This window comes from Cupressus sempervirens, chromosome 10 (assembly GCF_028749045.1).
Source record: "Cupressus sempervirens isolate cs-2001-9-10 chromosome 10, ASM2874904v1, whole genome shotgun sequence".
Lineage (NCBI taxonomy): Eukaryota > Viridiplantae > Streptophyta > Pinopsida > Cupressales > Cupressaceae > Cupressus > Cupressus sempervirens.
In genome coordinates, this window is record NC_143127.1 from 498,553,463 (window position 1) to 498,568,030 (window position 14,568).

The 14,568-nt window shown below is 32.9% G+C and overlaps 1 protein-coding gene across 4 annotated transcripts in view; it reads right to left on the reverse strand.

The window, feature by feature from the left end:
- Nucleotides 1–14,568, reverse strand: part of LOC149534844 (RNA pseudouridine synthase 2, chloroplastic-like) — a 266,975-nt gene that overhangs the window by 135,523 nt on the left and 116,884 nt on the right. For all 4 annotated transcript variants that reach the window (XM_089804524.1, XM_089804521.1, XM_089804525.1 and 1 more), the window contains one exon: nt 340–542. In XM_089804524.1, coding sequence (XP_089660650.1) covers nt 340–542 — 203 coding nt within the window. The remainder of the gene's footprint in view (nt 1–339; nt 543–14,568) is intronic.

The window sequence follows — 14,568 nt, forward strand, 5'->3', positions numbered from 1 at the left end:
TAGGAGAGAGATCTCTTGCACAAGCTCCTTTTCTCTTTGTTTCGTGCCTTCGCCCAAGCCTTGCTCATGAATGTCTTTCTAACATTGCAAATTGTCCATCGGCTTCCTTTCTTTTACTAAAGATGTTCCAAAGTACATTTTGGTTCATGTTACACCCAAATATAGGTACTTACATCATTAAGAACCTGCATAGTTGGACATTAGACTCTTTAATTAAAAGCAAAGATGAATTAATACGAATTCACATTAGAGCAGCATTCGAGGCACGGGAATGTTAGAATTAACCTTAAATTCAACAATATTAACAGTTCTCCACAAAAGGAAAATAATAGGAATCACCTACTGGCAGCAAGGCGTGCCCTCCTATTGGGAGTTGGATTTTGAACTGAAGCCATCCGAATTCTGTTATTTAAATCACGGCCAATGGGGATCTCAATATAACCATTACTTGAATGAGGAACACCACATGTAAGGCTAATATATCTTCTATGAACACTGTGTTTTTTAAATTGATCAGATAACTGGGCATGAGCATTTTCATCCTGCAGTGAAAATGGAAAGTGTCAAATGAGAAAACTCCAAAAGAATTTGGTATTTAGTCACCTATTTAAAGCATAAACAAATTAGAATATATGGATAACAGAAAGCTACGGAGAGTGGTATTTAAAGGAAAGACTAAAGTTCAAGATAAAAAGAGTTAGGTGGAGACATATTTGTAAATATACTGAGCTAAAGTAACTCAATCCTATATATTATCTTGCTGGTGTGGGTTCAGAGTCTAAAATTAATTAACTGGGTGCAACCATACATTGTGTGTGTGAGTTACACACACATATGTAGAAATGTTTAAGCATTTACAAATGTGTGTGTACATATATACATATATATGAATGAACATAACAAATGCAATCTTTTTAAAATAATCTTAAAAAGCATGCACAAAATTGAATTTAGTAGGAAAACTCATCAGTGCATAAAGATATTAAAAAATGCAATTGTTTTTAAAATAATCTTAAAAGGCAGGCACAAAACTGAATTTAGTGAGAGAATTTGTAAGTAATTTTCATTCATTCATAAATTGAAAAAAAAATTCAATACACATCATCAATCAATTCTCATATGATCATTGTATTGTCCCCATTCTAGCAAAAGTTGTATGAGTTTACTGTTAGCCTATTTCTCCATGGGTCCCTAGGCTAACAAGACATTTAAGGGACTTTGAAGCCATATGGCCTAGGCAGTTTTCATTGCAGGTCAATCTGAGGAGTCTGAATGCAGTTTTGCAATTCTTACTATTTATGGTAAGTCAGTTGGGCATGTTTGAGATCTTTAGTAACAGTGTCATATCGATGGTAAATGATTAGATCAACAAAAGATTTTAATATCATTGATATGATTTATTTATTCATTAAAAAATTTCATCTAAAAACTAGTGTAACACGGGGATGCGTCCCCCCACCAAAACCAGGCTGCACCCAAGACGGGGGCACACTTGAGATGGGGGGACGACGTCTTGGCACCACTCAAAGCGCCACCTTCGCCAAAGATGGCAAGATGTCTCCGTGTCCCCTATGGGTGTCGGGGGACGCGAGGGGGGGTGTCGGGACATCTTCTGTGGCAACAAGATGGGGAACATTAAAAAACAAAAAAATAAAGCATTATTTTAATAATTTTTTGGTTCTATTTTTGTTATAATGGGATGTGGGGCCCATTCCTTCCTCCTTTGTTCAAAAGCCTTCTATTCTTTATTTCTATTCATATTTGCATATCTATATCTAAAGACTGATATATATTCTAAATTTAAAATTATATAATTTGGCACTCCTTCATTTGCTGATGTTCAATATTCAATGTTTGTCATTTGATCATGAATCATGATGTTCCAGTTCAAAACTTCAATGCAATGTTCAATGTTTAAGATTTTTACATCTCTATATCTTATATTGTATAATTGTAGTACATCTTTTCATAACTAGCATTTTAAGTACCATATGTATCGTATATACACCCCTGCTCCCCCCGCCACCCCCCCATCCCCCGTTGTCCCCCCACCGTCCCCAAATCAAGGCCCCTTTGTCCCCCCATCTCAAAAACTTGTCCTCCCGTCCCGCGGTCCCCCCATCTCGCAAGGCAGTGTAACTATGCTAAAAACTAGAGTATAAACATTTAGCTTTATTAATGTAGGACTATTATTAAGTAGAAAACATTAAAAAGTCAATTTATTTAACAATACATTGAAGGCATAAACTGTAAATGGGGACTTAAGTTAAAAGGGAAATTTTTCTAAATGACATGAGAAATATTGAAGAAAAAACTATCACGATAAAATGAGGGGGAAGCAATTGCAAGAAAATGGTGGAAAAAGCAAAATCCTGAAAAAAAATAGGATAAGGCAAAAGTGATTTTGTTTATCCCACATTAGCAAGGTGAACAAATGAGCTCTTGCAAAAGTGTTATTAAAGAAATTCAAGAGCTCTCTTTTGGGCATGGTGGATATTATAAGAAACTTCTGATATATTAGAGTTCATCTTCAAGGGTCTGAGAGAACAAAATCCCTCATGAATAACATTCTCTTCGTTGTAGAAAGACACAGTCAAGAGAACAATTGAGCAACATAGTCTTGTAATTGAGAAGGTTTTTATATGCAGGTAACGAACAACACATGGAGGATCCTTATTTCTGTTTTAGAGATCAAGCTTCATAGTGGGTTTGAGAAGGAATGCTGTGGGAAGTAAACAGAAGATTGTCTACATTATCAAGGGCATTTTCATTTGTTGTAGCTGGCTATTTCAGCAATACATTTTCAGCATTGGTTACCACTCCATACTGACTGTGCTATTTTTTAGGTTCAACGTGAAGCTGTTGGACTTTATGTACAGGGTTTTGGGAGTCAACACTTTCTGAAAGGACAACATTTTCTGCTGTAAAACTCAGACCAGTCAACTGCACCATTGGAAACTTCATTTTGGGAAGTCTATGATTTCATTCTTGGATGCTGGTTATTGCTGGAAAGAATTTGGGACTGCATACACAGATTTATGTATTTTGGAGGCTTATTCTATCATAGTGTTATTACCTTTGATCACTAAAACTTAGGACCTCGGAAGCAGCATCAAGCTTATTTATCAAGTCTGGAGATTATCAGGTCTGTTACATTATTATGTCTAATTTGTACTGCTAAACTGTTCTATGTAATCTAAAATAAATCTATTATTATCGACACCTTATTTCATGTCATATTGTTTAGTCCATTTTTATGTATTATTTCCAATTTTGAATGAAATCTGAAAGTCTGTTTAGCAAATAAAAGGAAAATATATACAGTCGCAAACCAAGAATGAATCAATAAAACTCAATAATCAGCTTGCAAGCAAACTGTTTGACAAAATTACAGTGGAAAAGGCATAAAATATCAGATCAAGGAGGCATCTTACAGGGGTATCAAAGGAGGAGTATCCTGCTAGCCTAAAGGTTTAATTAGAAAGGTGAAGACTTAGGAAGAGATGCTAGAAGATCTGCAGTACCTTTGTGAGCATCCTGGAAGGTTTAGATCCATCTTCAAAAAGAAGTCAGGAGTTAATGAAAATGACTTTTCCAGTGAAAAGCTCAGAATGTCAATAAGAACGAGCTGAGAAGATGAAATCTTTTCTTTCCTTGCAAATAGGCTTGGGAGCCTAATCACATACGCACAAGAAAAATGGTTACAGTGTTAATGGAAGTAAATGGCATAGAAGGGAAGCTTGTGAAAGAATAAATTGCTTCAGATGGACTTGATGCTTGTAAAAATGGGGATGAAATAGCTTCTTCGTGTCCCCTTATCACAGATGAATACAATCTAAGTCACAAGGTTCGAATTTCAATTCGAGTCTGTGCATACAATTCGAATGAAATTCAGCAAGGGTAAAAATTTAAAATAGTTATATATATTTATGTATTTTTTAAATATTAGTAATATGTCCACAAAATTGTCAAAACAATTTAACTAAATAGCTCAATATCATTTTTAAATAAATTAATATTATATTAAATAACAATATTATATTAAATATCATAAAACTCGGATGGAATTCGGAAAGGGTAAAAATTTGCTGAAATTTTACTCTCATGGATGAAATTCAACGTATCATGTGACTTAGGGTACAATGATGTTCAAGAAATCAAGAAAGAATCAATTTTTTCTTCAAGTATAGATTGCGTTAGTTTCTATGTGCATAACTTGGAGGTTAAGCTTGACAAAACTGAAGACACAGTGTGATAAATGTTGTTCCACCATTTCAAAATGAAAAGTGCAGGACCCCATTTAGTGAGATACCTGAATTAGATGAGCTTATTAGTGTTTTAACACCAAATGATGATGAAGACAATTCTATAATTGGGCCTAACTGTTACATCCCAATTTTTGACCTAATTTGAAATATAGCCGTTGAGGTTCACAAGAAGTCAGTTAGCAGTTTAATTTGTTATATTCTAGTGAAATGGTAAGATAGTCGTTATGATTTCAAGTGAAGATGACATGTTAGTTGATCATTAATCACAAATTCATGAAATTAAGATGGTTAACCATTGTGATTATTTAAATAATTTATTATGATAATATAATTTAATGATGGAGAATTTCTTTGTAGGCAGCCTATCAGTGGGGTGGAAATATTGTCAAAAAAGAATTAGGCGGGAGCATCACCATCACTAGGCAAATGGGTAGAGGACCTAGTGACTTGGAATGGAATACATCTGTGGGACCCACATGAGTTATTTAATAATTGATTTAATTAAAATAATTGAGTTAAAATATAAAACATATCTCAAAGGATTTTAATTTATCTTTCATCATATTATTTTGATAATAATTTATATTCATGCATTTAAATATAAAAATGATTTAACACAATTATAATTTAATAATTTAAATAAGTGATTATAATAATGTTCAAAATATAATAATGTTTGGAATTATAATATTCGAACTATAATTTATTACTTTTTAACGGATTAATACTTGGCATGAAAATCGATTTAATATTTGACGATTTGAATTGTATAATCTTTCAACTTTATTTTCCAACCTTTTATTTATCTTTTCTTCTTATTCTTTCTCTCTTATTTTCCTTCTTTTAAAAATTCAATTTGAGTAGTATTCGAATGGCTTTCTTTATAACTGATAGAAGCCGAAGAGTCAAGCTTTTCTTTTTTTATGAAGTCTCATAATTGTATCACATCACCTTCTTATTCATCTTTTTCTCCTTGCTATCGGTGGCTCTAAGGTAACTGAGAATAGTTCCATCTGAGATTAATTCCGACTACGAATAATTCCAACTGAGATTATTGCCTTCCATTCCTCTCCTTCATGTTTCTTGCCCATGGGAATTTGAACCAGTAGTGGAGTCTGAACTCCTGATTTCAAAGCATCTCAAGTATAATCAAAGTGTCAAGTAAGATTGTCATGAACCAACGTATGTCCCTTTTGTATTTCTTTGTAATGTTAAGCTTGTTGGGTTTCATGTAGTATTCGGAAACTAAAAACATTACAGAGAATTCATTACATGTATCGCATCAGCTGAATCCTTGAGCCCATGTTACATAAAGTTCTGAAGTTGTAGTGCAAATTTTATTATTCCCTAGGTATGGTGTATATGAATACGACTGTGTATATAACGTGCACTACTTTATTAAATTCAAGAAGTTGATTACGTCTATGTTGCATGGAAGGAAACAAATGACATTTGTAATGGTTATCAGGCTTATTAAAAAGTGTGTGATTTTGTTGGTTGTAAAAGTATTTAAAGAAAGTTTTGAATGTTTCAATTCATAGCAGAGATATGTGATAAGGATTAGAGTTCTGTCTAAAGTTTAATGATACATTTGACAATGCATATTTGTTTTTATTCAACGCTATGTGAATAAATATAAGGTATCAGGTATTTGTTAAGGTTGTGTGATTAGAAAGAAACATTGGGGAAGATTACCGGTCTATCACCACTTGTCACATTGAGGAGGTGTAGAGAGTCTGCACAAACAACTCACGTGATTCTTGCTAAGTCCAATCTGATGCTTGTTTAATCTTCCTTTACTCTCTTTTCTCATTGTTTGTAACAACCGGTTTTTCCGGGTCTAATTATAACATCTATCATAAGCATAGAATGCAATTTTAACTTCGACTTTATAAGAAGGTAGTTACATCATTCATGTTCATGTGAAGAAGATTACCGTTAAAGTCAATTAAACAAAATTTCTTAACTAAATACTTGAAATACCTTTTAATGAAATTACTTCAGAAATTGAAATCACATACCTCAGAAAAATTGAAACTGAAACTCATCTAAGTATCCTTCTGCAACCACTCGGGTTAGTCCACAAATATACTATATCAATTTCTCAAATCAACCGCTAACTCAAAAATCATTTGATGAATACCACTAAATACCAATATAACTTAAATTAGGGCATCACATATCATCTTACCAATTAGGGCATCAATTACCATCGGTTTATTTAGGGCTTCTGGTACTCCTTTACCACTTAGGGCTTCTGCGACCATAGATTCAATTTAGGGCTTCTGCGACAACGAATTTTATCTAGGGTTTTCCACGACGACGGATTCAATTTAGGGCTTTTGCAACCATGAATTCAAGTAGGGTTTACGATACCACGGATTTAGTTAGGGCTTCCAATATCACCATATCAATCAAGGTTCCAACTGTCACACAATTAATTAGGGCTTCAGATTTCTTTTCCTTCTGATTGCTTATCTGTGACAATTTCTCAAGATTAGATAATTACTTATATTCAATATGCATTTATATGAAGTAAAATGATGATAACAATGAAATACCTCAAATCAATCTTAACTTCTCATAAACAAAAATGATAGTACCTGTTTCCGATAAACAATTGAATTCATGGCTTATCTCTGTTTGACGCATATCTAACATCTTGAGAGAGGTGTAACATAGCCAGGGGCTTTACCACCCAACCTCGGACCACAATATATATATCCCCATATGATCTCTAACGAGAAAGGCCCTCCCTACCCGGAATTGACAGAGAACATCTTACCATTCACTAGGCATCATGATATATAACACGCCATACGACTTGGCAGCAGGAGATCATCATAACAGGAATATGCATGAGCTATTATTAATTCATATTAAATGATATCTATTAAAATCTCATAACTGATATTACTGGTTCTTATTGTTGATGAATCTTTCCTCACGCCCCCTCAACCTCATCAGGCCTCCAAGCCCGTGATTTCCAAGTGCTTGTTTAATATTAATAAATTCACTCTTGCAGGGTATGAATGTTTGTAATACATTCTAAACTGAATTAGTTAATCACAGTTTTTCATTGCATATCCATATCTTTTATACATGTTTAATACTTTCTTATGAATAAAGAAACATTTATGGTTTAAGGCAGTTTTCCAAGAACTAGAATTTTTTTACTAACCACCCCGATTCAATCTGCAATTATATTAATGAAAAAGAGACACATTGAACATTCTTGATTCAACAGTTTCATTAGAAAGAAAAACACGATTGGCCATTCTAAATTCGGCAACATTCTTACTTGTCTCTTGCGCTTATATCTTCAACCAATTTTCAATATCTATATCCTTGAAAAATAAATTCTCAATACACACAGATACAACAAATGAACTCATATTATATCCAACTTGCAAACTAGAAAAGGACAACTCATTGCACTCACTAATCATCAATAGATCTTTAGTTCGGGTCTCCTTGGTGCCTGAACCGTTACATCTTATACCTATTCATAAAATTAAGAATCTACATTCTCAAAAATTTCCTTGGTATTCAGAGTTGATCATTAATACTGGTTGTTTATTTGAGAACAGAACAATTTGAAGACAAAATCTACAAATTCTAGACATACGTGATTTGATAAAGGTATAATCTACATTCAAAAGTATTTTTTGAATTGAGTGATGGCAAATAGTATTATCAGACAATGAATAAGATGAGAACATAAAGGTTTTTTATTACTTCCATAGTCGGCATAAACATCAACTACTTCTTTAGCACCCCATAAAACAAGTTCTATTGGCATTCTTTAAATAATCTAGGCATATAATAATAGCAAGACTCAATAGAATTAATTATTAACAACTCATGTGGTTCCAGAGATGAGTCCTGTTACAAATCACTTGGTTCTCTACCTGTCTATCCAATGATGGTGATGCCCTACCTAATTCTTTTCTGACAATGCTTCCACCCCCTTCGACAAGCTCCCTGCAAGGAATTTCTCTGTAATTAAATTATAAATTATAAATAATCATATTAGTTAACCTTTCATCTTAATTCCATGAATTCGCAATTAATGAATAACTAGCATGTCATCTTCACTTGAAATCATAACGACTAACTATCTTACCATTTCACCATATTATATCAAATTAAACTACCAACTGACTTCATGTGAACTTCAACGTCTATATTTCAAGCTAGGTCAAAAATTGGGATGTAACATTGTTGTACCAAAAGTTGGTGCTCTACTTTATACGTTTACCTTAATGATAGTTCATGACAGTACAATGCTAATTTTATTGTCCCATGTCTTTTCTATATGAGTGCATCAGTTTTTGTTATCGTCATGTTATGTAGGGTTGTTTAAACAATTTCCAACACCAGGTAAAGTATTGTAATTCTTGATTTGTTTTTCTCACAGAGTATAATATCTATTTTCAGTCAGTACATAATGATAGGTCAAAGAATAATCAAATATGTTCCAACTCTTTTCTTTACTGATTGGATATCCATCCCTAGACGGCTAGGCATAATAATTGAGAACTATATATATACTAGTTGTTGGTTTCCTAACGTGCATAAGAGATCAATCTTCGTGTATCCTTGAGAATACATCATTTATGAATTCAAATAGTAGTGTTTAAAAACCTGATTGTTTAAGTGAATCAACATCAATGCATATGCTACTATCACAATTTTCTGAACAAATTCAGAATACTATTAACACTGAGGAATTCACCGGCAAAGAAGCCATGAAAAGATGAAGAGGTGGAGTTAATCTACAAGAACGCGGTAGAGGAATCAGTTATGATTAAATTAATTAATTAAACATTCAATTTTGAAATCTTTAAAGAACATAATTATGTAATCACAAAGTGTGTGAAATGTTGGATGTATGTAATCTTCTTGAATAATTGACAGATTTGTCCACTCTAAGAATTCCAAATACCTGGGATTTACCCAGCTGTGTAGCCAAGGAGATGGGTGATGAGGTGAGAGAAATGAATCATCAATAATATGAATCAGTATCAAATATTACCGAACAACATTTATCATTTTTAATATGAATCAATTAATAGCTCATGCATATTCCTATTATTGTGATCTCTTGTTGCCGTGTCATATGGTGAGTTAATTACCAAGAAGCCCAGTGGATGGCAAGATGTCCCTTGTCTATTCCAGGTAGGGAGAGCCTTTCTCTTAGAGATCGTGTGGGGAGAAGTTGTGGTCCGAGATTGGGTGGTTAAGCCCCTAGCAATGTTTCACCTCTCCTCAAGATGTCAGTCATGCGTCAGACAGAGATAACTATGCATTCAATTGTTTATCGGAAACAGGTATTATCACTTTTATTTAGGAGGTAAGATTAAATTGAGTTATTTCATTATTACCGTTATTTTACACCTAGATGCAAGAAATAGATTTATGAATTATTTTTCAATTATATGAATAACGAATATAAGTATATTTTCTAATCTTGAGTTACTATCACAGTTAAGTAATCGGAAGGAAAGGAATCTGAAGCCCTAATTGAATCCACGGTAGCGAAAGCCCTATTTGAATCAGTCGTATCAAAAGCCCTAACTGAATCCGTGGTAGCAGAAACCCTATTTGAATCAGTGGTTCAGAAGCCCTAATTGAATCCGTGGTAGCGGACGCCCTATTTGAACCAGTGGCATCAAAAGCCCTAAATGAACCGATGGTAAACAATGCCCTAATTGTTATAGTGGTATGCAATGCCCTAATTTTATATATAGTCGTATTTAATTGTGATCATCATTTGATTTTGAGATAGCAATTTTTAATGATAGTCATCATGTGAAATTGTTGAAGTGTATTTGTGGACTAACCCGGGTGGTTGCAGAAGTATCCCTAGTTTGATTTCGATCTCAGTTTTCCAAGGTATGTGATTTTCAATTTCTGTAATAATTTCATTTGATGGTATTTCAAGTTTATAGTTAAGAAATTTTGTCAAACTGATTTTTAACGGTAAAACTTATTCACATGAACATGAATGATATAACTGTCTTCCCATGAAATGAAGTAATAATTGTATTCTTTGAGTATGTTAGATGTTAATTTAGGCCCGAGAAACCAGATGTTACACTAACGCTGCCTTAGTTTTAAATCAGCAAGGGCACAAAGATATCTTCAAGGTAGTTGATTGTGAGAATCAAGTTCTTCAACACCAATCAGTTAACTCGTCATGTGAAGAAGATGGAGTTCATAAGTAACTCATCATGTGAAGCAAATGAAGTTCATAAGTCTTGTAAGTCATATACATTGGAGAACGAATTGAAGCTCAATGAAGATAAGATTGTGGCAGCATTAACACATTTTGAGAACACGCATAAGATGGTTGAAGATTACCTTTAGAGGATTCACCTTGAGAAAAGACAAAAGGGATTTGAAGGAGAACCTTCAAATTTACAGGTAACAAAGGAATATATGAAATAAAATAAACATCTACTCTCAGATTGAGATCATCTCCTTCATCTGTAATGTCCCCGTCTTGGAGGTAATTTGATTTAATTAATTTAATTAATTAAGTTGTCCAAAATAATGAATATTTTATGAGGATGACTAATTAATTATTTTAATTAAATAAATAAGTGGTATTAAGTTAATTATTTATAAAGTTATCAAATAAATAAATATTAAAAGGTAACTTTATATTTAATTAATTTAATAAAGTGACTTGAATTATAAAATATTTTATAAAGTCACTTAATAAATAAAATAAAATAATGTTCTAGAAGTTTCTGGAGAAAGTGGAGAAAAAGAATAAATAGGCATCATGGGCTTCATTCTCACCATGCAGATTTGTTGTTGTTGAGGTTGATGTTTGATGGTTGTGGAGCCTAGGGTTTTTGCAGTTGTCTTTGGCTATTGAGAATGAAAACTATCAATTGGTGAACAATTTTGAGGGTGTGAAATATCACTTAAATTATTGCAAAGTTGAGGAAGTTGATTTAGACTTTCTACTTGTACTTCAAAGCAAAAATTTATGGCCCTTAGCCAAATTTTGGTGGTATCAATTTGAGGAAATCTATTGCAAATTTTGGAGGCATTTTGGAGCTTTGGAATTTCATCATTGGGTCAATTTCATTTAATGCACATTGCTGTTATAGTTACCAGTCTTTTTCAGATTATAATGGAGCACAATTTTGCATATCATATTCAGATTTTTGCTTGTATGGCCACATTCGGGTATTGTTTCTTTGTCGGTATTTGAGCATTCATCTTGGGAGAGCTTGGCAATTGTTTTGGCATATTTTGGAGTAGCTATCAGGTTGCTGGTAAATAATTTCCGTGGTCTGATATACTACAGAAAGGGCACCATTGGCAAGACACTTTGGTTCATAGCTCATCATTGAAGCATCCTATGGTTCTGGGTATTGTTGCATTCAATCGCTATCGCTGAGATAATCATTTCAAGGACAAATTCGAGGAGCCTAGAGTTTGCATTTATTTATCTAAAATATTGCCAGGCAAGAATACAGGTGACACTACAAGGGAGTCGATTTCTTCATTTGGAGGGGTCTTCATCATCAACAAGTGTCACAATCAATTCTCCAGCTCTTCTACAATTTGTGTACCATGTTTCTCAAGTCAATTGTTGCATATATATTGCATTTTAGATTTGATACTAAGGCTGCATTTGTACTCAAAAAATTACATAGTTTGCATATGTTGTAATGCCAAGAGTCTTGGCCATTTCATACTAGCATTGTAGTTGACATTATATGTACAATAAAGGAGACATAAGTTGTTAGTCTAATATAGTTGTAATTGAATATTTTTTTATCATTCATGATCAGCTTATTAGTTTGCATGCCAATTGTTTGACAAAATGTCAATTGGCCGTAGGTTCTCTTTTTGGCATAAATAATGTTATAATTTTGCATAACAAGTGTTTGTATTAATGCCACTCGGCTGTAAGTGCATTAATGCCATCTTATGTTGCATCCAAAGTGTTTGTCATAATTACTAGTTGTTGTAGCTGCATATTGCAAGTAGTTTCAGCCACATATATGCATTGAATATTGTCACAATAAGTTGCACATTCATGTTAGGTCATTGTTTAGTCAATTTTGAGTCTTCTTGCAAGCATTCTCATTGATGCTAATTAAAGAAAAGAGTCATTAAAACAAACTGGAATGTTATATCAATCATATGACCCTTGTATGTGTAGTGTTTGACAAAATTTCCAAGGCCAAAAATCAAAAGTTTTCAATCAGATTTGAGCAGGGACATTACATCATCTCATTGGAATATATTTTGATGCATTGAGGGAAAGAACTATAATATCCCCACCAAAATAAGAATTACATAATAAATAATTAATAAAGAAATAAAATTATATACAAATAATATTATAATATCCCATAGTATGCAACATCATAATTAATAATGTTATTGAATTAAATGATAATTAAATATTATAATGTAAAATAATAAATTAAATAATAATAATAATATATAAGCTGAAATATAAACATAATTTATTTAGATTAATAGTCATAATATATAAGTAAATATATTATGCCTTGTATATATTTAAAAATCAGAAATAAAATTTATTATTATAAATATATTATATGTTATTAATATAATTATATTATTCATATAATTAAATTATTACAATGTATGAAAGGATGACTCTAAAAGTGGAAAACTATATAGAGGGAATATTACCATTGAGAAAGGATTCATTCAAAAATATGGAGGGAAATATATGCAATTAGTCTGCATTCAGAGAAATAAAATAAATTCATAGAGGCCCTCATAGGGAAAGTTACAATTGGTATCAAAGCAGGTTTTCTAGCCACCCTGTGAGGAAAATATCTATATGAATAGAAATATAGAGATGGAGAAATGTTATCAGCAACATGTTTGACCATTGGTCCTAAAATGTTCCATCCTATGAAACAAAAGGAAATAATTACAAGATACAAATGAGTTGGATTGTAAAAGATGTCTTCAGCTTGTACAAATCACAGGTAGAAGGACCAGCTATTTCTAGTATTCTCCCATTATACTATAAAGGAAATTTCAAACTGTGGTTCATACACACATCAAAAATAAGATGCGGTGCTGCAAGTATACATAAATATGTAGAGACAAAAGGAGCTAGGTGCACATATTAATTGACCATATTTATAAGGTGGCAGTTCTATACAACATGCGTAAATGTTGCCCAATATGTAAGTCGTAAACTCTTCATTATCATTTGCTTCTCAATCTATGTGCAACACGCTAAACATTTCAAAAGCACATTGAACAATTTTGTTAGCCAATTTGCAAATAACTATGTGGAGGGATGTCACATATTGGAAGCACATGACAGTTTTTATCAAATTCTGATTGGATGCAAGTGCATTATTTGATATGATAATAATGAGATGTCTGGTCAATAAAAGAAAAATCATGAGCGTATGTATATCTTTGCACGAAGTTCTTAAACTTTGAAGCAATTATTGTTACCAAGTGAAAAGCTAAATCCTTTCATGGCCCTCGCTCAATTTAACATGCACACAAAATGTGAAAGCATAGCATCGGCTTGTTCATGGACAATGCACACTAAGGTGTCATCTTCCATGGAAGAAACAAACATAGCAATTTTTTGAAAGAATGCTCTAATGCTAGCAGACAGCCTATGTGGAGACTTGAGTACAAATTTGCAGCAGCAAATGGAATAATAGAAAGAAGATTTAAATTGACCAACATGGATGTCATATTAAACAAAAAAATATTGAAAGGAATTTTATGAAGGATGAGTGGACATATATTGAGCAAAGATAAGGGATCGCATGCCACATAGAAAAGGGGGACCCACCATGCCAATAACATGGAGAATGAAAAAGGAGATTAAAAGCAGCGACCGGAAAAGGATAGAACAAATAATAAATCTGTGCTCATCAACATTGACCGGCACTTGCAATAAATTGGGGATGAAATTGGCAAGTTGTTGTCCTCAATTTTGAATTCACAAAATTGGGGCAACCCAATACAATTTTCTTATGGATTCATAGGTGCATCCTTTGAATGTTAATGCATCAATCGAGTATCATAAAGACAATTCGTTATCCCTGAATTGTACTTCGCATTGCTCTATCTATGCATTCTTCTAAAGGTTTCTGTCGAGTTGAATCTCATTTTGTTTGCTAGTAAGAGTTATTCTTTGACTGCAAACACTCAATTTTTGGCAAACTTTCGTGTCTTTTCTTCGATTTTTTGTGTTGTAAATAGTTTTTAGTCTTGTTTTTTCCTTCAGTGAACAGCCCTTGGAATTTTGCTCATT